Source organism: Delphinus delphis, chromosome 9, assembly GCF_949987515.2.
Source record: "Delphinus delphis chromosome 9, mDelDel1.2, whole genome shotgun sequence".
Taxonomy (NCBI): domain Eukaryota; kingdom Metazoa; phylum Chordata; class Mammalia; order Artiodactyla; family Delphinidae; genus Delphinus; species Delphinus delphis.
The window spans coordinates 100,717,479-100,741,394 of NC_082691.1; the positions used below are offsets into that span (position 1 = coordinate 100,717,479).

The following is a 23,916-nucleotide window of genomic DNA, read 5'->3' on the forward strand; positions in this document are numbered from 1 at the left end:
CCTCCCCCAGGTGCTTCCGTCAACGTCCGCGGGCACCTCAGGACAGCCTCTCTGGGGCCATGTTGGCCGTGGGTGTTCTGCTCCGATGCATCCTTCCAGAAATCTGTTGAAACCTCTTGTCTCTGATACTTATACTCCTAATTGTCTATGGCATCCTGATTTTTATTAGGGTTTGCAGAAAGAGAACGTCTGTGGTCGATAATTGATCTCAGTTCATTATCCAGAAAGCTTGGCATATGGCCAGTTTGCTATCTGGACGCTGAAATCCCTGATCTCCTGTTAAATAGAAGTAAAATGTAATGAGAGGGAATGAGCAACATTTACATATTTATATTTACACAGAATTATTTGTGGCCATTTGCAACTTGGAAATAGAGAAATTCTAAGACAAATTTCAAGTTGCTATTACTTCCAAATGGGCAATGATAAAAAATTGACTTGTTAAGTTTTCTTTATAAAGTTTAGGCTTTTAAAGTGTAGTGAAATAACTGAGGACATGGAAAGGAGACGTGACCCATAGGCCAGAACCCCTCTGCAAGGCAAGGGGCTGGCACCCCTCGGCAAACCGAGGGCGGGCGAGTAAGCCAGGACTGCAGGCAGTCCTGGAGACTTTGGGCACTGATGCATGAAATGACCTCAGTATAATCAGAACACAAGGAAACGTCCTTGTGCTGCTTTAGTATAATCAGAATGATGGGAACACACGGAGATGTCCTTGTGCTGCTTCTGAGCTCAAGGATGCGTCGTAGCACGGCATGTCTTCAAGAAAGCCCACTGTTGCTTGTATAATCAATAGAAGCCTATGTTGCTGCTTTGGCATTTCTGGAATGTTAAGAAAACAAGTCTTAAGATGTAAACATAGATAATGCGTAAATAAAAGCTACCACAGCAGGACAGGCGACGCTGTTTTGCCTGAGCGAGAGGCAGCCCTCTACTGCTGTGCTTCGGCACAGTTCATCTCGAGTGATGAGGTTGCTTTCGGAAACCCTGTCATAAGATAAACTGCAACATTTGGCGCCCGAACAGGGACTTGAAGGTAAGTAATCGCGTGATGGCGGGACCGAAGGGGAAATTGGTCCGCTCAGAGCGAAACCTTCGGCAACAGTAGAGTAACTGAAATGGGGAATTCCCATTCAGTAGAATTTCAATACATTAAACTCCTGAAACAGTTATTACGGAGTTCAGGAGTGAAAGTGAAACCAGAATCTTTTGATGAATTGATGAATTGTTTGCGCTGGTACGTAAATATTGTTACTGGTTTCAACCTACTAGTCATAACCAGTTGAGTTTAAAAGTTTGGAAACAGGTTATGCGAACCTTAAGAAGAGCTCATCAGCATGGAGACCTTATATCTGTCCGTGTTTGGGCTCTCTGTAAATTAATTTCCCTTGCCCTGGAACCATTACAATCTGAAACTGAAAGTAAATATGGGGCGCGTCCTCAGCGTCCGAATCCTGCTCCCGATCACTGCTGCTTTTCGTACTCTGCCCCGTGAGTCTCCTATAGAGGACCTTCCTCCGCCTCCTCCTCCCCTTGTGTCCGAGACAGGAGAGGATTTTTCAGATTCCAGTGATGAAGGGGCTTTTTCTGATGATGATAAAGGTTAGGAGCAAGCTAGCAAACAAAATGAAATGCCACTTTCTCAACAGAATGAGATTTCTGATATACTTTCAAAGTTGGAAAATTTGATGGCTAAATTGGAAGAAAATAAAAACAATGCTACTGAACCCCAACATGTAACTAAAACAGGGAAAGATTATACTGGGCTTGGATATCCAAATTTAGGATAGGGGCCACTGCTCGAAAATTTGCATTACCATTAGAATGGTTGAAGGATACCCCTATATGGACAGAGCAGTGGCCCTTAACTCAAGAAAAATTACAAGCATTACACCAATTAGTACAAGAACAATTAATAGCAGGACATATTGAAGTATCCACTAGCCCTTGGAATTCACCTGTTTTTATAATCAAGAAAAAATCAGGAAAATGGAGAATGTTGACAGATTTACGAAAAATTAATGAGATTATTCAACCAATGGGGGCATTACAACCTGGAATTCCACCTGCTGCAATGCTCCCTCGCAATTGGGAACTTATGATTACAGATTTGAAAGACTGTTTTTTACTATACCATTACAACCTCAAGATTGTGAAAGATTTGCATTTACTGTACCAGCCTTAAATCAAGAACATGCAGCTCAGAGATTTCAATGGAAAGTTCTCCCTCAGGGGATGTTAAATAGTCCAACTATGTGCCAATTTTTTGTTAATCAGCCTTTGGAGGAATTACGTCACATGTATCCTGAGGCACGTAGTCTCCATTATATGGATGACATTCTATTTGCTCATCCCCATCAGCAAACACCACAGCAGATGTTACAACAAGCAGAGTTGAAATTTAAAGAATGGGGTTTACAGACAGCTCCTGAAAAAATTCAAAAATGTGCTCCCTGGCAATAGCTTGGACAAATTGTAACCAATACTCAGATTATTCCTCAGAAAGTACAAATTAGACGAGATTCTCTTGTAACATTAAATGATTTTCAAAAATTACTAGGAGATATTAATTGGTTACATCCTAGCCTAGGAATTCCTACTTATAAGTTACAAAATTTATTTCACACCTTGGAAGGCGATCCAGCATTGAATAGTCACCGTGGACTTTCTCCCCAGGCGGAACAAGCACTTAAATGGATAGAAAAACATATACATGATGCACAGTTGGATCGGATTGAATCTCTGGATCATTTAGGACTTACTGTATTTCATACTCCTCATTCCCCTACTGGATTACTACAACAACACAGTAATCTCATCAATTGGATATTTTTAGCTCATAAAGCTCAAAAAACATTACAATCTTATGTACAAAAAATAGCTGATGTTATTATTAAAGGTAGGTTACGATTAAGACAATTATGTGGTCAGGACCCACATAAACTTATAATCCCTTTTTCAAACAAAAAAATACAAACTCTTTTTCAGCTGGAGGATAACTGGCAAATGGCCTGTGCTCATTATATAGACAAAATACATAATCATTATCCTTCTGATAAACGTTTACAATTTTTAAAAAAAGACTAATCAGATTTTGACAAAAATAGTTCAATCAGATCCTGTTATAGGACCAACCTTTTTTACTGATGCCAATAAAACAGGAAGAGCAGGATATGCTAACAGTCATGATCAAAAGGTATTACAATCTCCATATGTTTCAGTTCAAAAAGCACAACTATTTGCTGTAATACTATTGTTACAAGATTATCCAATTGCTCTTCATATAATTACAGACTCACAGTATGTGGAATTTACAGTTAAAAATATTGAGACCGCTTTTATCCCAAATGATGGATCAGAACTGCACTCTTTATTTTTGCAACTCCAACAGATACTTAGACTACGTACTGCACCACTTTATATTACTCATACTCGTGCTCATACTCATTTACCCGGCCCATTGGTAGCTGGAAATGATTTTGATACTTTAGTGGGTACTGTACAATTAGCTACAGCAGAACATCACAGATATCATACTAATGCCAGAGGATTGAAAAATAAATTTAATCTTACATGGAAACAAGCAAAAACTATTCTCCGTACATGCCCGCAATGTGCTGCCGTTAATCAACCTTGTTTGAATATTGGAGTTAACCCTAAAGGCTTATCTGCTAATGCTATCCGGCAAATGGATGTAACTCAATATCCTGGTTTTGGAAAGTTAAAATATATTCATCATTCTGTAGATACCTACTCTCATTTTTCATGGGCACCTCCATTATCTTCTGAAAAAGCTGATGCTGTAATAACTCATTTATTAGAAGCTTTTGCTGTTATGGAAATTCCCGACAACATAAAAACCGATAATGCTTCTACATATCTTTCTCAAAAATGTCAAACCTTTTTTGCAACACATAATATACAGCACGTTACAGGCATCCCAGGAAACAGTATGGGACAAGCACCGGTTTTCAGCTTTATTGAATTTTAATTTGCATAAAATAAAATTCATGCATTTTTTTTCAGTAGATTCAATAATCAGTTAAACAATATTTCTAAGCTTGGTATTGACGTATATATGTGAGCTTATATATGACCCTGTAATGAGCTTATATATGTGTATACACATTGCAACGAGTATTCATTTTATTTACTTATTATTTACTTATTTATTTACTTATTTTTACCTTTTGATCCCTTTCACCCACTTCTCCCACTTCCACCTTCAGCCCCCGCCTCTCGCAACCACCATGCTGTTCTCTGTGTCTATGAGCCTGGCTTTTACTTTGTCTAGATTCCACATATAAATGAGTTTGTACACTATTTGTCTTTCTGTCTGATTTATTTCACTTAGCCTAATGCCCTGAGATCTATCCATGCTGTCACAAATGGCATGATTTTCTTCTTTCTTGTGGCTGAATACTATTTGTGTGTGTGTGTGTATCTCCTTTATTCTTCCAACCATCAGTGGACACGTAGGTTGTCTCCATATCTTAACTATTGTAAATAATGCTGCAATGAACATCGGGGTGCAGATATCTCTACTAGTTAGTGTTTTCATTTTCTTTGGATAAATACCCAGACGTGAGATGGCTGGATCGTATGAAGTTCTATTTTTAATTTTTTTGAGGAACCTCCATTTGGTTTTCCACAGTGGCTGCCCCAATTTATATTCCTACCGACATGCATGAGGTTCCCTTTTCTCCACATCCTCACAACACTTGTTATTTCTTGGCTTTTTGATGTAGTCATCCTAACAGGTGTGAGTTCATATCTCATTGTGTTTTCTTTTAATTGGAGTATAGTTAGTGGACACTATTATATAAGTTACAGGTGTACAATATAGTGATTCACAATATGTAAAGGTTATACTCCATTTATAGTTATTGTAAAATACTGGCTATAGTCCCTGTTTTGTACAATGTATCCTTATATCTCATTTTATACCTACTAGTTTGTACCTTTTAGTCCCCTACCTCTATATTGCCCCTCTCCCCACTGGTAACCACTAGTTTGTTCTCTGTATCTGTGAGTCTGCTTCTTTTTTGTTCTATTCACTAGTTTGTTGTAGTTTTTAGAGTCCACATATAAGTGATATTACACAGTATTTGTCTTTCTCTCTCTGACTTATTTCACTTGCATAATACCCTCCAAGTCCATCCATGTTCTTGCAAATGGCAAATTTTCTTTCTTTTTATGGCTCAGTAGTATCGCGTTGTGTCTATATATATATACCACATTTTCTTAATCCATTCATCTGTTGATGGACACTTAGGTAGCGTTCATGTCTCGACAATTGTAGATAATGCTGCCGTGAACATCGGGGTGCATGTATCTTTTCAAATTAGTGCTTTTGTTTTTGTTTTGTTTTTTCAGATATATACCCAGGAGTGGAATTGTGGGGTCACATGGTACTTCTATTTTTAGCGTTGAGGGGCCTCCATACTGTTTTCCACAATGGCTGCACCAAGTTACGTACAGGAGGGGTCCCTTTTCCCCACATCTTCACCAACTTCTGTAATTTGTGTTCTTTTTGATGATAGCCATTCTGACAGGTGTGAGGTGATCTCTCATTGTGGTTTTGATTTGCATTTCCCTGGTGATTAACGATGTTGACTATCTTCTCATGTGCCTGTTGGCTATCTGTTTGTCTGCTTTGGGAAACTGTGTATTCAGGTCTTCTGCCTGTTTTTAAATCAAGTTGTTTGTTTTTGATGTCGAGTGTATGAGCTGCTTCTATATTTTGAACATTAGCCCCTTATGTGTCATATCATTTGCAAATATTTTCTCCCATTCTCTAGGTTGTGTTTTTGTTTTGTTGATGGTTTCCTTTGCTGTGCAAAAGCTTTGAAGTTTAATTAGGTCCCATTTGCTTACTTTTGCTTTTATACTATGTCCTCTGCTTTAGGAGACAGATGTAAAAAAATATAGCTGCGATTTCTGTCAAGAGGGTTCTGCTTATGTCTTCCTCTAGGGATTATATGATATCCAGTCTTACATTTAGGTCTTTAACACAATTTGAGTTTCTTTTTGGATATGGTGTTGGAAAATGTCCTTATGTCACTCTTTTACATGTAGCTGTTTAATTTTCCCAGCACCACTTATTGAAGAGAACGTCTTTTCCCCATTGTATATTCTTGCCTCCTTTGACCATATGTGCATGGGTTTATTTCTGGGCTCTCTGTTCTGTTTCATTAATCTATGTGTCTGTTTTTGTGCCAATACCATATTGTTTTCATTACTGTAGCTTTTTAAATAGTATAGTTTGAAGTCAGGGAGTGTAATTCCTCCAGAACTGTCTTTCTCAAGATTGTTTTGGCTGGACTTCCCTGGTGGTGCAGTGGTTAAGAATCCGCCTGCCAAGGCAGGGGACATGGGGCGTAGCCCCCGCTTGCTGCAACTAGAGAAAGCCCGCACGCAGCAAGAAAGACCCAATGCAGCCAAAAATAAATAAAGAGAAATAAATAAAGGAATTTAAAAAAAAGATTGTTTCCACTTCTCTGGGTCTTTTGTGTTTCCATACACATTTTAAAATTATTTGTTCTAGTTCTGTAAAAAATGCCGTTGACATTTTGATAGGGATTGCATTGAATCTGTAGATTGCCTTGGGTAGTACGGTCATTTTAACAATCTTAATTCTTCCAATCCAAGAACACAGTATTATCTTCCATTCTGTTTGTGTCATCTTTAATTTCTTTCATCAGTGTCTTATAGTTTTCAGAGTACAGGTATTTTATCTCCTTAGGTAGGTTTATTCCTAGGTAGTTCATTCTTTTTGATGCAATGGTAAATGGGATTGTGTTCTCAATTTCTCTTTTTGATAGTTCATTGCTAGTGTATAGAAATGCAACAGATTTCTGTGTATTAGTTATGTATCCTGCAATTTTACTGAATTCATTGATGAGCTCTAATAGTTTTCTGGTGGCGTCTTTAAGATTTTCTATGTATGGTATCATGTCATCTGCAAACAGTGACAATTTTACTTCTTCCTGTCTGATTTGGATTCCTTTTATTTCTTTTTCTTCTCTGATTCCTGTGGCTAGGACTTCCAAAATTATGTTGAATAAAAGTGGTGAAGGTGGGCATCTTTGTCTTGTTCCTGATCGTAGAGGAAATGCTTTCAGCTTTTCACTGTTGAGTATGATGTTAGCTGTGGGTTTGTCATATATGGCCTTCATTTTGTTGAAGTATGTTTCCTCTATGTCCACTTTCTGGAGACTTTTTATTACGAATGGATGTTGAATTTTATCAAAAGCTTTTTCTGCATCTATTGAGATGATCGTATGATTTGTATTCTTCAGTTTGTTAATGTGGTATATCACACTGATTGATTTGCAGATGTTGAAAAATTCTTGCATCCTGGGATAAATCCCACTTGATCATGGTGTATGATCCTTTTAATGTATTGTTAGATTTGGTTTGCTAATATTTTGTTGAGGATTTTTGCATCTATTTTCATCAGTGATATTGGCCTGTGGTTTTCTGTTTTGTGATATCTTTGTCTGGTTTTGGTATCAGGGTGATGCTGGCCTCATAGAATGAGTTTGGGGGTGTTCCTCCCTCTGCAGTTTTTTGAAACAGTTGAGAAGGAGAGCTGTCAACTCTTTCATAAACGTTTGGTAGAATTCACTTGTGAAGCTGTCTGGTCCTGGACTTTTGTTTGTTGGGAGTCGTTTAATAACTCCTTCAGTTTCATTACTGGTTATTGGTCTGTTCATATTTTCTATTTCTTCCTGGTTCAGTCTTTGGAGATTGTACCTTTCTAAGAATTTTTCCATTTCTTCTCTCTTGTTCATTTTATTGGCATATATTGTTGTTCATAGTAGTCTCTTATAATCCTTTGTAACCTTTTATATTTCTGTGGTGTCAGTTGTAACTTCTCCTTTTTCATGTCTGATTTTATTGATTTGGGCCCTCTCCCTTTTTTTCTTGATGATTCTGGCTAAAGGTTTATCAATTTTTTTTATCTTTTCAAAGAACCATTGTTTAGTTTCATTGATCTACTCTATAGTTTTTTAAGTCTATTTTATTTCTGCTCTAATATTTATGATTTCTTTTCTTCTCCTAACTTTACGTCTTGTTTATTCTTCTTTCTTTAATTCCCTTAGTTGTGAGGTGAACTTGTTTATTTGTGATTTTTCTTGTTTCCTAAGGTGAGCTTGCATCATTATAAACTTCCCTCTTAGAACTGCTTTTGCTGTGTCTCATAGGTTTGGGATTGCCATATTTTCATTTTCATTTGTCTCTAGGTATTCTTTTCATTTCCTCTTTGATTTCTTCAGTGATCTATTGGTTTTTAGTAGACTATCATTTAGCCTCTACGTATTTGAGTTTTTTAGCTTCTTTTCTTGTAGTTGATTTCTAGTCTCATAGCATTGTGATCAGAAATGATGCTTGATATGATTTCAGTTTTCTTAAATTTACCAGGGCTTGTTTTGTGGCCTAGCATGTGATCTAACCTAGGGAATGTTCCATGTGCACTTGAAAAGAATGTGTATTCTGTGGCTTTTGGATGGAACGCTTTCTATATGTCATTGAGTTCATCTGGTCTAATGTGTCATTTAAGGCCAGTGTTTCCTCATTGATTTTCTGTCTGGATGACTTGTCCATTGATATAAGTGGGGGATTAAAGTCCCCTACTATTATTGTGTTACTATCAATTTCTTCCTTTATGTCATTAATATTTGCTTCATGTATTTAGGTGCTACTATGTTGGGTCCATGTATATTTACAATAATTTTTCTTCTTCTTGGATCAATCCCTTGGTCATTATGTATTGTCCTTCTTTGTCTCTTGTAAGAGTCTTTAAAGTCTATTTAAGCTGATACAAGTATTGCCACTCTGACTTTCTGTTGATTTCCCTTTGTGTGGAATGACTTTTTCCATCCCCTCACTTTCTTTTCTTTTTTTTTAATTGGTGTATAGTTGTTTTACAATGTTGTGTTAGTTTCTACAGTACAGCAAAGTGGAGTTCCCTGTGCTATACAGCAGGTTCTTATTAGTTATCTATTTTATACATATTAGTGTATATATGTCAATCCCAATCTTCCAATTCATGCCCCCCCTCCCGCTTTCGCCCCTGAGTTTACATACATTTGTTCTCTACATCCGTGTCTCCATCTCTGCCTTGCATACCAGTTCATCAGTACCATTTTTCTAGATCCCACATATATGCCTTAATATACAAAATTTGTTTTACTCTTTCTGACTTACTTCACTCTGTATGACAGTCTCTGGGTCCATCCACGTCTCTACAAATGACACAATTTTGTTCCTTTTTATGGCTGAATAATATTCCATTGCATATATGTACCACATCTTCTTTATCCATTCGTTTGTCGATGGACATTTGGGTTGCTTCCGTGACCTGGCTATTGTAAATAGTGTTGCAATGTATATTGGGGTGCATGCGTCTTATTGAATTATGGTTTCTCAGGGTATATGCCCAGTAGTGGGATTGCTGGGTCATATGGTAATTCTATTTGTAGTTTTTTAGGGAACCTCCATACTGTTCTCCATAGTGACTGTATCAATTTACATTCCCACCAACAGTGCAAGAGGTTTGCCTTTTCTCCACACCCTCTCCAGCATTTATTGTTTGTACATTTTCTGATGATGCCCATTCTAACTGGTCTGAGGTGATACCTCATTGTGGTTTTGATTTGCATTTCTCTGATAATTAGTGATGTTGAGCAGCTTTTCATGTGCCTCTTGGCCACTTGTATGTCTTCTTTGGAGAAAGACATTAAGGTCTTTAGGTCTTTATTTAGGTCTTCTGCCCATTTTTGAATTTGGTTTGTTGATATTGAGCTTCATGAGCCGTTTATATATTTTGGAGATTAATCCTTTGCCCATTGTGTCATTTGCAAATATTTTCTCCCATTCTGAGAGTTGTCTTTTTGTCTTGTTTATAGTTTCCTTTGCTGTGCAAAAGCTTTTAAGTTTCATTAGGTCCCCTTTCTTTATTATTGTTTTTATTTCCATTAGTCTAGGAGGTGGCTCAAAAAAGATCTTGCTGTGATTTACGTCAAAGAGTGTTCTTCCTACGTTTTCCTCTAAGAGTTTTATAGTGTCCAGTCTTACATTTAGGTCTTTAATCCATTTTGAGTTTATTTTTGTGTATGGTGTTAGGGAGTGTTCTAATTTCATTCTTTTACATGTAGCTGTCCAGTTTTCCCAGCACCACTTATTGAAGAGACTGTCTTTTCTCCATTGTATATCCTTGCCCCCTTTGTCATAGATTAGTTGAGCACAGGTGTGTGGGTTTATCTCTGGGCTTTCTATCCTGTTCCATTGATCTATATTTCTGTTTTGTGCCAGTACCATGTGGTCTTGTTTCTTGTAGCTTTATAGTCTGAAGTCTGATGTCAGGGAGTCAGATTCCTCCAGCTCCGTTTTTTCTTTTTTTTTCCCCTCAAGATTACTTTGACTCTTTGGGTTCTTTTGTGTTTCCATACAAATTTTAAGATTTTTGGTTCTAGTTCTGTAAAAAATGCCGTTGGTAATTTGATTGGGATTGCATTGAATACATAGATTGCTTTGGGTAGTATAGTCATTTTCACAACATTGATTCTTCCAATCCAAGAACATGGTATATCTCTCCATCTGTGTCGTCTTTCACTTCTTTCATCAGTGTCTTATTGCTCTCTAAGTAGAGGTCTTTTACCTCCTTAGGTAGGTTTACTTCTCGGTATTTTATACTTTTTGTTGCAGTGGTGAATGGGATTGTCTCCTTGATTTGTCTTTCTGATCTTTTGTTTTTAGTGTATAGGAATGCAGGAGATTTCTGTGTATTCATTTTGAATCCTGAAACTTTACCAAATTCATTGATGAGCTCTAGTAGTTTTCAGGTGGCACCTTTAGGATATTCTATGTATAGTATCACGTCATCTGCCAACAGTGACAGTTTTACTTCTTTTCCAATTTGTATTCCTTTTCTTTCTTTTTCTTCTCTGATTGTATTGGCTAGGACTTCCAAAACTATGTAGAATAATAGTGGCAATAGTGGGCATCCTTGTCTTGTGCCTGATCTGAGAGGAAATGCTTTCAATTTTTCACCATTGAGAGTGATGTTTGCTGTGGGTTTGTTGTATATGGCCTTTATTATGTTGAGGTAGGTTCCCTCTCTGCCCACTTTCTGGAGAGTTTTTATCATAAATGGATGTTGAATTTTCTCAAAAGCTTTTTCCGCACTTATTGAGTTGATCATATGGTTTTATTCTTCAGTTTGTCAGTGTGGTGTATCACATTGATTTATTTGCGGATATGGAAAAATCCTTGCATCCTGAGGTATATCCCACTTGATCATGGTGTATAATGCTTTCAATCTATTGTTAGCTTTGGTTTGCTAATATTTTGTTGAGGATTTTTGCCTCTATTTTCATCAGTGATATTGACCTGTAGTTTTCTGTTTTGTGATATCTTTGTCTGGTTTTGGTATCAGGGTGATGGTGGCCTTGTAGAATGAGTTTGGGGGTGTTCCTCCCTCTGCAATTTTTTGGAAGAGCTTGAGAAGGATAGGTGTTAGCTTTTCTCTAAATGTTTGATAAAGTTCACCTGTGAAGCCATCTGGTCCTGCACTTCTATTTGTTGGAAGATTTTAAATCACAGTTTCAATTTCATTACTTGTGATTGGTCTGTTCATATTTTCTATTTCTTCCTGGTTCAGTCTTGGAAGGTTATAGTTTTCTAAGAATTTGTCCATTTCTTCCAGGTTGTCCATTTTATTGGCATAGAGTTGCTTATAATAATCTCTTATGATGCTTTGTATTTCTGCGGTGTCTGTTGTAACTTCTCCTTTTTCATTTCTAATTTTATTGATTTGAGTCCTCTCCCTCTTTTCTTGATGAATCTGGCTAAAGGTTTATAAATTTTGTTTATCTTCTCAAAGACCAGGTTTTAGTTTCATTGATCTTTGCTACTGTTTTCTTTCTTTCTGTTTCATTTATTTCTGCTCTGATCTTTATGGTTTCCTTCCTTCAACTAACGTTGGGTTTTGTTTGTTCTTCTTTCTGTAGTCCCTTTAGGTGTAAGGTTAGATTGTTTATTTGATATTTTTCTTGTTTCTTGAAGTAGGACTGTATTGCTAGAAACTTCCCTCTTAGAACTGCTTTTGCTGAATCCCATAGGTTTTGGATTGTCATGTTTGCATTGTCATTTGTCTCTAGGTATTTTTTCATTTCCTCTTTGTTTTCTTCAGTGATCTCTTGGTTATTTAGTAGCATACTGTTTAGTTTCCATGTGTTTGTGTTTTTTATGTTTCTTTTTTCCCTGTAATTTATTTCTCATTTCATAGTGTTGTGGTCAGAAAGGATGCTTGACACAATTTCAGTTTTCTTAAATTTACTGAGACTTCATATGTGACCCAAGATGTGATCTATCCTGGAGAATGTTCCATGTGCACTTGAGAAGAAAGTGTAATCTGCTGTTTTCTGATGGAATGTCCTAGAAATGTCAATTAAATCTATCTGGTCTATTTTGTCATTTAAAGCTTGTGTTTCCTTATTAATTTTCTGTTTGAGTGATCTGTCCATTGGTGTAAGTGGGGTGTTAAAGTCCCCTGCTATTATTGTGTTACTGTCGATTTTCTCTTGTATAGCTGTTAGCATTTGCCTTATGTATTGAGGTGCTCCTATGTTGGGTGCATATATATTTATAATTGTTATCTCTTCTTCTTGGGTTGATCCCTTGATCATTGTGTAGTGTCCTTCCTTGTCTCTTGCAACAGTCTTTATTTCAAAGTCTATTTTATCTGATATGAGTATTGCTACTCTAGCTTTCTTTTGATTTCCATTTGCATGGAGTATCTTTTTCCATCCCCTCACTTTCAGTCTGTATGTGTCCCTAGGTCTGAAGTGGGTCTCTTGTAGACAGCATATATAGGGGTCTTGTTTTTGTATCCATTCAGCCAATCTGTGTCTTTTGGTGGGAGCATTTAGTCCATTAACATTTAAGGTAATTATCGATATGTATGTCCTGACTGCCATTTTTTTAATTGTTTGTGTGTTGTTTTTGTAGGTGTTTTTATAAATTTCTTTTGCTTTTGTCTCTTCTCTTGTGATCTGATTACGATCTTTAGTGTTATGTTTGGATTCCTTTTTCTTTTTTCTCTTTTCCTTTTTCCGTGTGTGTGTGTGTGTGTGTGTGTGTGTGTGTGTGTGTGTATCTATAATAGATATTTGGTTTGTGGTTACCATGAGGTGTATATATATATATATATATATATGATTGTTTTAAGTTGCTGATCTCTTAAATTTCCAACGCATTTTTAAATCCCTGCTTTTGCACTCTCCTCCTCTCATTACTGTTTTTGACATCATATTTGACATCTAATTGCTTTGTGTGTCCCTTAAGTGCTTACTGTGGATATAAATTATTTTACCGCTCTTCTCTTTTAACCTTCCCACGAGCTTCGTGCGTAGATGATTTCCCACCTTTATGTTTGCCTTTACCAATGAGCATTTTCTGTTTCGTAATTTTCTGGTTTCCAGTGGTGGCTTTTCCTTTTTCTCCTAGAGAAGTTCCTTTAACACGTGTTATAAAGCTGGTTTGGTGGTGCTGAACTCTTTTCCCTTTTGCGTGTCTGTAAAGCTTTTGATCTCTCCATTAAATCTGAACCAGAACCTTGCTGTGTAGATTCTTTGTAGGTTTTTCTGGCCCCGTTGGCTGCCAGGCCCTGGCTTGTGCTCTGGCTGCTGGCCTGCTGCTGGGTGGGGCTGGCATTCGGTGCAGCTGGCTGTGGGACCTGTGGTGCTCCAGGGCTGGTGCTGGCCCACTGGTGGGTGGGCCCAGGTTTGGGGTGGCTGCCTGAGTGTGCAGGGCTGGTGCCAGTTTCCTGGTGAGTGGCATTGAGTCCTCTCATGGCTGGCTGTTTGGCTTGGGAGGCTCTGGGACTGGTGCCAATTGGCTGGTGGGCAGGTAAGCCCCTGGCAGGAATAGGCTAGAGGGAAGACTCTAAGAATGGAGAAGACTCCATTCTATGACAGGTGTCCTTGTCATAGAGTAAACTCCCCCAAACAGCTGCTGCCAGAGTCTACGTCGCTCGGGGAGTCCTCCTTGCCTCCTGCCTCTCTGGGAGGCTCTCCAGGATCAGCCAGTGAGTCTGCCCCAGGCTCCTTTGAAATTACTGCTTCTGTGCTGGGTCTCAGAGCATGGCGATTTTGTCCGTGCCCTTTAAGAATGGGGTCTCTGTTTCCCACAGCCTTCTTGCTCTCCCACGTGCAAGCCCCTCTGGCCGTAAAAGTCAGATATTTTGGGGGCTCGTCATTCTGGTGCAGGATCCCCCAGGCTGGGGAGCCTGAAGTGGGGCCCAGACCCCTTGCTCCTTGGGGAGAACCTTTGTAATTGTAATTATCTTCCCATTTATGTGTCACCTACCTAGGTGTATGGGCCTTGACTATACCTCTTCCTATCTGTCTTGTGGTTCCTTCTTTATATCTTTAGTTGTGAGAAATCTTTTCTACTAGTTTTTAGGTCATAATTGCTTTCTAAATAACTGTAATTTTGGTGTGCCCATAGGAAGAGGTGAGCTCAGGGTTTTCCTACTCCACCATCTTGGCCACACTCTGAGTGGCAACTCTCTGGTTTTGACCCAGTGGTTTTTTCTCAAACTTCACAGCATGACCCATATTTCTTCCCTCCCTATAGAGTCTTTGCATGGTCTGATATGGTAGCAACTAGGCAGATGTGACTATTTAACTTTAAATTAATCAAAATGGAATAAAATTAAAAATTCAATCACACTCATCACATTTCATGAGCTCAATAGCCCATGTGGCTCAGGGCTACCAAACGGAGTCACACAAAACAATCTCATCATTGCAGGAAGTTCTGGTGCTGCTAGGTGATAAGGTGGGCAGGTCTCTTGCATGAGCAAGTTTGGACAGCTCCTCCCCTCACTTCCTCTCTCCTCTTGCTTCTTGATAGCTTAGTGTCACCTCCTGGTTTAGCATTGCTTTCAAAGTCAGAGGAGGGAGCAGGACCCAGAATTTTTTTAGGTAAGGGAGTAGGGGTGTTTGTGGGGGTGGGAAGAGAGGGAGGGAAATGTGTGATTTGGTGGAGGGGGGACTTCTCTTCTGGATCTATATCTTAAAACTCCCTGCAAACTTGCTCTCAGAATAGATTTCTCATTGGTTCCTGCTTCCCGTCTTTGCTGATTTTAGGCAGTAATCTGTTTTGAAGGCTGAGCTCTACAAATTGATAACTCTTTCAGCAGTCACTGCTCAGAGGATACTTGTATGAAAAAATGATTGTTTTCACCATTGATAGAATTTATAAGTAAAGTTGAAGCTTTCACGGTTTGTGTTGGCTGAGCAGACAGAATTAGCTGTGTGGGGAGCTGGTGGTGAAAAGAGCACTAGGAGATGTAAGAGGCGCAGTCAGCAGCCCCGTGTCACAAAGCCAGCACACGGTCAGGATCCAAGACTCTCTTACCTAGTTAATGATCTGCTCAGAGCTGCCCCTTTGGACCTTCCTCCTCAGGAACAGTCCCGCCGTGGACTTCACCCAGAGTTGGGGAAGGGGAACTTTTAGGAGATAGGAGGAGGGAAATACCAGCCCATGTTACTATCTACAGTTCAGGAGAATCTGGGGATGCATGGGTGCTTCTTCCTTAGGCAGTAGGAGGAGAATTCAGCCATCCAGTGTCAGTATGGAGAGAAGTTCAGACCTCTGGTTTTACATCAGATTTAGGAGAAAGAGAACAGCATTAAAGAATGCTGAAGAGAAAGTCCACAGACTGAATGGAAACACCATTCTTAATGGTGTTTAAGAAACACCCCAAACCTTTTGTTTTCCTAGTTCTGGTATCTTACTCCTTCTCCTGAAATCAATCACCAACATCAACTATGTGACCAAAGCTGATTTTTTTAAAATTCTGTGATTTCTCCTCCCAGTTTACAAGAAGCTGTTTCCTACTTCTTATTCCTAATCCACTTTCAGAGGAAGTGCCTGTCTTTCTAACAGTGTTTGAAATTTGTATTTGTTGGCTTCCTATCAGACACGCTTTCTTTAACAACTAGCATTTCAGCCTGTCCTACTTAAAATCTGATCTGCTAAGAGTTCTTCAAATGGCTTTCTCCGTTGCCCAACGTTAGTAGGTAGCAATGAAAGAAAACCTTTAAAACGTATTACCGTGTTTCAAGGATGCTAGGTGTTGTTAATAAGGAAAGGATAGGGGACTTCCCTGGCGGCACAGTGGTTAAGCATCTGCCTGCCAATGCAGGGGACACAGGTTCAATCATTGGTCCGGGAAGATCCCACACGCCATGGAGCAACTAAGCCCGTGTGTCACCACTACAAGACCTGAGCTCTAGAGCCCATGAGCCACAACTACTGAGCCCACGTGCCACAACGACCGCAGCACACGTGCCTAGAGCCTGTGCTCCGCAACAAGCGAAGCCCCTGCAGTGAGAAGCCCACGCACTGCAATGAAGAGTAGCCCCCGCTCGCCGCAACTAGAGAAAGCCCCCGCACGGCGATGAAGATCCAATGCAGCCAAAAAATAAATTAATTAAGTTTTTAAAAAATAAGGAAAGGATAATCTTTTTCACAAGCCGGATTAGGCTGGACGTAAAGCTCAATCAGAGAGAAGGCAAGAATCAGGGGGATTTGTTTTAATCAATTCATTTATTTAACAAATACTTATTGAGATCCATGCTTTGTCCAACATTGTGCTTGTCCCTAGGGAATAACGGGGCAGACAAGACACAGACAGTTGACCATCACAAAGCTTACAGTCTACGAGGAGACAGTAAAAAAATCAGACGAACAACTTCCTATTGTGGTACGTATTCTTTAGAAACCCTTGGAGTGTGGCTAGCACAAACTCCACACCAGAGCTAACTTGCTGGTTGGTGATGGGGATGGAGAAGCCCTCTCTGGAGAAATAACAGAACACTGTGGCCTCAGGGCTGAGCAGAAATGAGCTGGGCATTGGATGGGTGTGGGAGTGCTCCAGGGAGGGGGAAATATTCCCCAAAGGTCTAGGAGCTGGAGGGAGCTTAGAGGATTCACGGGACATTGAGGAGACCAGTATGGCTCAAGTCTTTTGAAAGAGAGAGAGAGAGTAATTGATCATGCAGGGCCTTTTGGACCATTCCAAGGGTTTTCAACTCTTTGAACAATAAAAAGCAAAAGGAATCCATTAGGGAATTTAAGCAAGGGAAAAAAAATCAAATTTCAGTTTTAAAAAGCTGTCTGATTATTGAGTGGAGAAGGGATTGAAGATGCAGTATCAGTTGGGAGCCTATTACCTTTACAGTCAAATGACAGTGGGTTGGATTAACATGGAGATGCGGAGAAATGGAGAGTTTTGCATTTTTTGGAAGTAAAATCAATAGGATTTGGTGACAAACTGATGAGCAAGTGAGGAAGGAAGTGTTGTGGATGTGACCCCAAGATTCTGCATGAGCCATTTGGGGGTGCCGTTTACTGAAATGGGGACCAGGCTGGGGATGGAGGTCAAGGGCTCCATTTTGTCTGAGTTCTCTGTGAGATGCCCATAAAGTTGCCAACTGGACAAGTTGAATGGGATTTGACAGCTTGGAACTCTGAGAAGGGTCTAGGCTGCAGGCTACGTACAAATGGCATTCAAAGCAATAATTCACTGAATAGAGTGGGCGAGGGCACCCAGAACCAGTGCCGAGGAAGGCCCTGAAGCACTTACATTTGTGTAAAGAAAAATGAACAATCTGAAAGTGAGACTGAAAACAGAGAATGGAGAAGTATTGGGAAATACAGGGAGAGAAATCGAGTAGCAAGCAAGTTTATGAAAAGAAAAAGAAACTGTTGGTTACATGAGGTTGACATTTCCAGTTTCCAGTTACTCTCCATTTACCTGAAATGACATAGTTGTTTTTCTTTATTTCCAGGAATTCAAACTACAATGGCAGCCCTTTACCCCAGCAAGTCCAGGACCAGCCATGGTGAGAGGCTGCTCGGGGCTAGGCCGGCCAGGCTTGGGGGAGGAGGGCTGGGTCTCTCCTGTCCCGTCAGTCAGCCCCCCTCTGCACAAGAGCAAAACCTTTTCAACCACATTTCTTATTTTCCCTTCGTTTACTCTGCTCTCTCATTTCTCTCGACCCTCTACGCCTTCTTCTTGTGATGTAGCTAAACAGCTAAGAGGAAGAGAGTTAGAATATCCTGATTGATCCGGACTTGGTGAGGTTTCTTATGTGCTACTTCCTGCAGCGTGGACACACCAGAACAGTGGGCTGTAGCCTCCCTGATTGTTTCTCTGCCCCTCTCTTCAGCCCAAGAGAGGATTGGGAAGGAGGAACGTGGATGTAATTAATTCCTCATTCAGTTCCTTAAATTCCCTGCTGCTGGTGGCCTCACTATAACCAACAAATTCAACAGACTGATCACTCCATTCGTCACATAACCCTGCCTCTACTCCCTTATCCATAGACATTGATTATATCGTTTGAGCTTCTGCTGGTTTAGCAAACCACCCCACAATTTAGGAGCCTAAAACATCAACCGTTTAGCTGGCTCTTGGTTTTCTGGGTCAGTTGGGCAGTCTTTGGGTCTGGATCAACTTGGCTAATCTCAGCCAGACTCACTCATGCATGTGTGGTAGGCTGGTGGTTCAGGATGCAACTGGATAATCTTGGGTAGCCTCATGGACATGTCTGGTAGTCAGCAAGCTCTTGGGCAGACCAGGGGGGACAGGGATAACAGGCCCTTGTGTCCCTCATCTAGGAGGCTAGTCCAGGGCAGTCGTAAGGTTCCGAAAAGCAGGAAGAGAAGGCAAACTACAGTAAGTCAGCACTTTTGGAGTCTCTGCCTGATCATGTTTTCACGATCTTACTGTCCAAAGCAAGTCACGTGGCCCAGTCAGATTCAAGGGTTGGAGAAACGGACCCAGCCTCTTGATGAGAGTAGCTGCAAATCCACATTCCCGAGGCATGAGTACAGAGAGGGAATAACTCATGGCTGTGTCTGCCACCTATCGCAGATCGCGTCCATTTGCTGTCAACACTGGCCAGTTGTTGCAGTGTTGGCCCTGGCCCTTGGGGCCTTTTTATCTCGCCAGCCATGATTTTCCTACGTCCTGTCTCTAAGGTCAACCAATGCCCTCAGGATATCCTTAGGTTGGAATCTTCCATTGTGAGGCTAACTACATAATAGTCTGAACTCCCATCCACATTTTGCCGTAGGTAATCTTAGCCATCCGTATCCAGTGTTCTCAGCTTTGGGAAATTTACTTCCTTCACCCCAGGATTCTGGTTATCAAATGTGAGAAACTCTGCCTTAGGGATCCAGGGATCAGCAAACGCTTCACCATAAAGTGTGTGGGAGATGCGGATGAACTACAGATTTTGTGGAAGCCAGAGTGGGAGGTTCTGCGATTTCCCTCTTCTCTTTGATTGATATTTTTAAAAGAGTATTCCACTTTACGGAATAGACTGAAAGGGCCAAAGCGGAAGTAGAGACACCAGTTAGGAGACCACTGAGGCATGGACGGGGATGTAACTTGGGCTAGTATGATGATCTTCAAACTAGAGAGAAGCGAACGGATTTGGAGCCAAGAGAACCTGGTGATGGGTTGGATATGGAAAGAAGGGGAAAGAGAGGAGTCAAGGGTGATGCCTAGATTTTTAGCCTGAGGAACTGGGTGACTGGGGATGATAGCTCTGAAAACGAATTGGAGTTTGTAACAGTGTCTATAAGGGTGTAAGCGGGATAATGTATGGATTGTCTCAAAGCAGAAATAGGTAGTTATAACACAGGATTCCTCACGCAGGAATCAGTCTTACATTCAAGGGCTGGCTGGCAGGGTCTGTCTTCTCGGGAAAACAGCCTCTCAAACGTGATTGCCATTTCTCTTCCCGCCGGTCCTGGGTCTATGCCTAACAAATCGGGCAGACTTTGACTTTATAGACACGTTAAAGAGATATGCAGAGACCTGCTGAATACAAACACGGAAAGAGCTATCAGATGACTTGGTATGTTACTTAAGGTTTCAGTTGCTGTGCTCTGCTGCTCTGATTATTAACTTCGAACTTTCCTAGGAAGTAAAATACGCAACGTCAATTTTGTGTTACTTCCTATGTTATCTTATGAAGAACAGCTACCAGTAGCAGCTCAGAGTTCTCTTCTTAACCATTTTGTTTCCTCCTCTGTGGGCTACTTACCTACACAAGGTCACAGTAAGAAGCTCAGGGGGGATGCTGAAAAGTACCTGGGCAGTCCCCAAAGACTGCAAGAGGAACACGAGCCCAGAGGGCTTTCTATAGACATCCCTTGAGTGCGGAGGACCCTAGCAGGCGACAGAGAAGGGCACCAGTGGGCAGGAGCCTTGCAGGGGAGACGGTTGAAGTTCCTTCTAACACTACGGCTTTTGTTTCCTGTTGTGCCAGGGCTTGGAAACCAAGACCCCAGAGATTCACAACTGAGACTCGTCTTAGTGGGTAAGACTGGGGCAGGAAAAAGTGCAACAGGAAACAGCATCCTCGGAAAGAAAGTGTTTCCTTCGGGCTTTTCTGCAGTATCCATCACCAGGTCCTGTAAGAAAGGAGACAGCACCTGGAACGGGAGGGAAGTTGTCGTTGTGGATACGCCAGGCATCTTTGACACAGAGGTACAGGATGCTGACACTTGCAAGGAGATTGCTCGCTGCATGGCCCTGACCTCCCCAGGGCCTCATGCTCTCCTCCTCGTCATCCCACTGGGCCGGTACACACCGGAAGAGCAGAGAGCCACGGAAAAGGTCCTGGAAATGTTTGGAGAGAGAGCTAGGAAACACATGATTCTCTTATTCACCCGGAAAGATGACTTGGAAGGCACCGATTTCCGTGATTACTTAAAGGAAGCTCCAGAAGTCATTCGAGAGCTGATGGACAAGTTCGGAGACCGCTACTGTGTGTTCAACAACAGGGCGACGGGAGCTGAGCAGGAGGACCAGAGGCAGCAGCTGCTGGTCCTGGTTCAGCGCGTGGTCGCAGAGTGCAAAGGCAGGTGCTTCACGAACAACATGTATCAAAAGGTCGAGGAGGAGATTCAGAAACAAATCCTAGTGATACAAGAAAATTACAGAGCAGAGCTAGAGAGACAGAAAGCGCAGATAAGACAGGAGTACGAAGAGAAAATCAGAATGCTGGAGGATGAACTAGAACAGCAAAAGCAAGAGATGCAAATGAGGAGGCAGTTGGCAGAAAGGGAGGCTTTCTGTGCTGCAAGGCAGCAAAATGCCAGACACGAAGTTGAGAATCAGAGCGGGATGCTTGAATGCATCTTAGCCCTGTTGGAGATTGTTTCTTTTGTTTTCTTTCTGTTTAAGGATTAAACATTAAGATCCAACTTCATGAAAATGTGTCTATACTTCCTGCATATTTTCAGCTGGCCCTGCCCCATGTAAGTCAGAGCATTCTCGTTTTTCTGTCTCTCAGACTCTCAGGACTAAGGAGAGTAAAGCTCACTGCTGGGAATTGGTATATGTCGATTGATTTAACAGGGGACGGACAAACTCTCAATCTGTGAAACTCCAAAGCACAACGTATTGATGCTCCCTAATTGTGAATTCTTTCTCAGAGACACAGAGAGAAGGAATGCAGGAGACCAAAGAAAATGACCCCAAGCTTTCTCTGTTTATCCCTAGTAAATGTTTCTCCTCTGGATTCTTTCTAGATTGGTAGGTAATCTCCCCCTGTGGTTTCGTCTCATTTATTTTACCCTCAGAATCACAGTGATCATCTTAACCTTATAGTTTATGAGAAAGATTAATTCTTTGCATTAGTTAAGCTTATAGATGGAGATGTTTATAGAATTCTTTGTAGATGAATGGAAATTTGTTTACTTACAATTTTACAGAGGGACTCAATTGTTCCTTATCATCTGCCCATTGACGAACAGAGTTGTCTGGAAGATAGATCTTTCAGAACTCAACTATGTGAAATGCGAGAAAGGGTGAAAGATAGAGATTCAACAGATAAGAGAACAATGTTTGGTATATTCAGATGTATCTGTAGAAACTCTTTGACCAACACCAACCAATTTGCTGTATAACCAGTTCTCTCCTTTTCTTGGGAAACTAACTGCTGTCCCACCCAGTTGAATTGTTTGCTTATTGTTATTATAATAAAACTTGTCTGTTCTCTCATATTTGTACAAAATGGAATCTTTTTTTTTCTTTTTTTGGAAAATACTACCACTATTTCTTCTAAGAGCACAGGGATGAATTATAGTCTTTTGCAAAAGTTCAAGATGCTTTTGGAAGTAGGCTTGGTCTACCGTCTAGACTTCTCCCTTTCTCCTTTTCCCTGGAAGGTTTGAGCCACATTCTCAACGCCTCTGACAGTCAGAGACTACATTGCCCTTGGTCTCATTCATTATGCGTTGATAGAAATTACACGTGACCTACGTTTCTGAGACCTCTGTGGCTTTCCTGATGCAACAATTCTTTTTAATATATGGATAAAAATAGCTAAGTCCCTATCCCTTTTCTACTCTTCTACTGAGTACTCGTCACCTAATAATTTCTAGGCTTCCCCAAAGCACTTTTCCATGTTCTACCAACGTGTTCTGGTGGTCATATGTGACCTATGCCAACTCTCCTTGCTCTGTCACCTTAACATCGTCTTCTCCATGTCCTAACCCATTTTGCTCAAACTAGGGCATATGTCTCTCCATGATTTCCCCCAAACACAAAGGAGTTTAGACTGTACACTTAATAAAAATCAGCAAAGGCTCACGCATATGAGAAGCACCGTGCAAAGAAGCACATGACTCCTTTAGAGGTAGTCGCTCTGAGTAGAGAGATTTGGATTCACTCTGCAGAAGGTGGGTGATCTCTGTCTCTACTGTTTTCATCATTGGCGTTGTAGTCAAAATTCTGAGATAGGAATTTAATGTGCTATTGTATTACAACCTTCTATTAACAAATATTTAACCAAAGAACCACATACACCTCCCAAGAAAAAGTAAATACAGGCTTAATACGAAGAAAATTCTAACGTCAGTGGTTATTTTCTGTGTAAATGCATTCAATTATTCTTACCCTTGCCTCCGAGTTAATGCTGTAGATGAGACAAAGAAAAAGGTTTTGCTCTTGACTAGCAGTTAGGAAATGAGAAGCCCGTGTGACATATCCCGAGAGCAGCTTTGCCTATTTGCCTCCCGGGGCAGAAGGCAGACAGATGAATGAAACTATGCATTGTGACCAATACAATAGAAGAATGAAGCATGTTCTCTTCTCTCAAGACTTTTGGGAGTTCATACCTATTCATCTATTTATTAACATTCATTGGTTGCTTGTACTTGGTGGTAGGTTTTATACGAGACACTGAGAATCTAGAGATAAGTAAAACAAAGTCCCTTTTGAGACTGGCTTCATTCACTTAGCGTAATGATCTTGAGAATCATTCAAGCTGTGTGTACCAAGAGCTTGTTCTCCTTTATTGCTGACTAGTATTCCATCTTATGGATGTCCCACAGTGTATCACTTCTCCTTTACTTATTCTTATACCCCTAATTGATTGCTCTTGTCAAATTGCATTTGCTAAAACCTCCATTATAATGTTGATTAGTAGTGGGTGGGTATACTTGCTTTCTTCCTGGATACGCCCTCAGTGTTTCCCAATTAGGTAAGTGAGACAGCTGCTGAGCTACAGTAGTACATGTATTTGTGTGTGTGTGTGCACACGCGCGTGTGTGTGTGTAATCATGTTAAACAAGTATCCCCCAATCACTATTTTCTTGAGGGTTTTTATCATGAATGGCTGTTGAATTTCATTAAAGGCTTTTAAAAAATCATCCATGAGAATTATCATGGTGAATGATATGAACAGATTTCCCAATATTGAACCAATTTTTCATTTCTGTTTTCTATCCCTCTTGGTCAGGATGTATCACATGCTTGATGTGTTGGCACCTGTTTGCTAATATTTTATTTAGTATTTTTGTGTTGATATTCAC

At 40.5% G+C, this 23,916-nt stretch overlaps 1 protein-coding gene across 2 annotated transcripts; it reads left to right on the forward strand.

The window, feature by feature from the left end:
* Positions 1-916: 916 nt before the first annotated feature.
* GIMAP4 (GTPase, IMAP family member 4) lies at positions 917-22,102 on the forward strand. Of its 2 annotated transcripts, none has more exons than XM_060021103.1 (4): positions 917-1,036; positions 16,685-16,783; positions 17,871-17,924; positions 20,364-22,102. In XM_060021103.1, the coding sequence occupies exons 3-4, from the start codon at positions 17,885-17,887 to the stop codon at positions 21,287-21,289; spliced, it is 966 nt and encodes a 321-aa protein (XP_059877086.1). In that variant the 5' UTR covers positions 917-1,036; positions 16,685-16,783; positions 17,871-17,884; the 3' UTR covers positions 21,290-22,102. The 2 variants fall into 2 exon arrangements, with proteins under 2 accessions (XP_059877086.1, XP_059877087.1); XM_060021104.1 differs by lacking the exon at positions 917-1,036 and adding an exon at positions 14,893-14,996.
* The last annotated feature ends 1,814 nt before the right edge of the window (positions 22,103-23,916 follow it).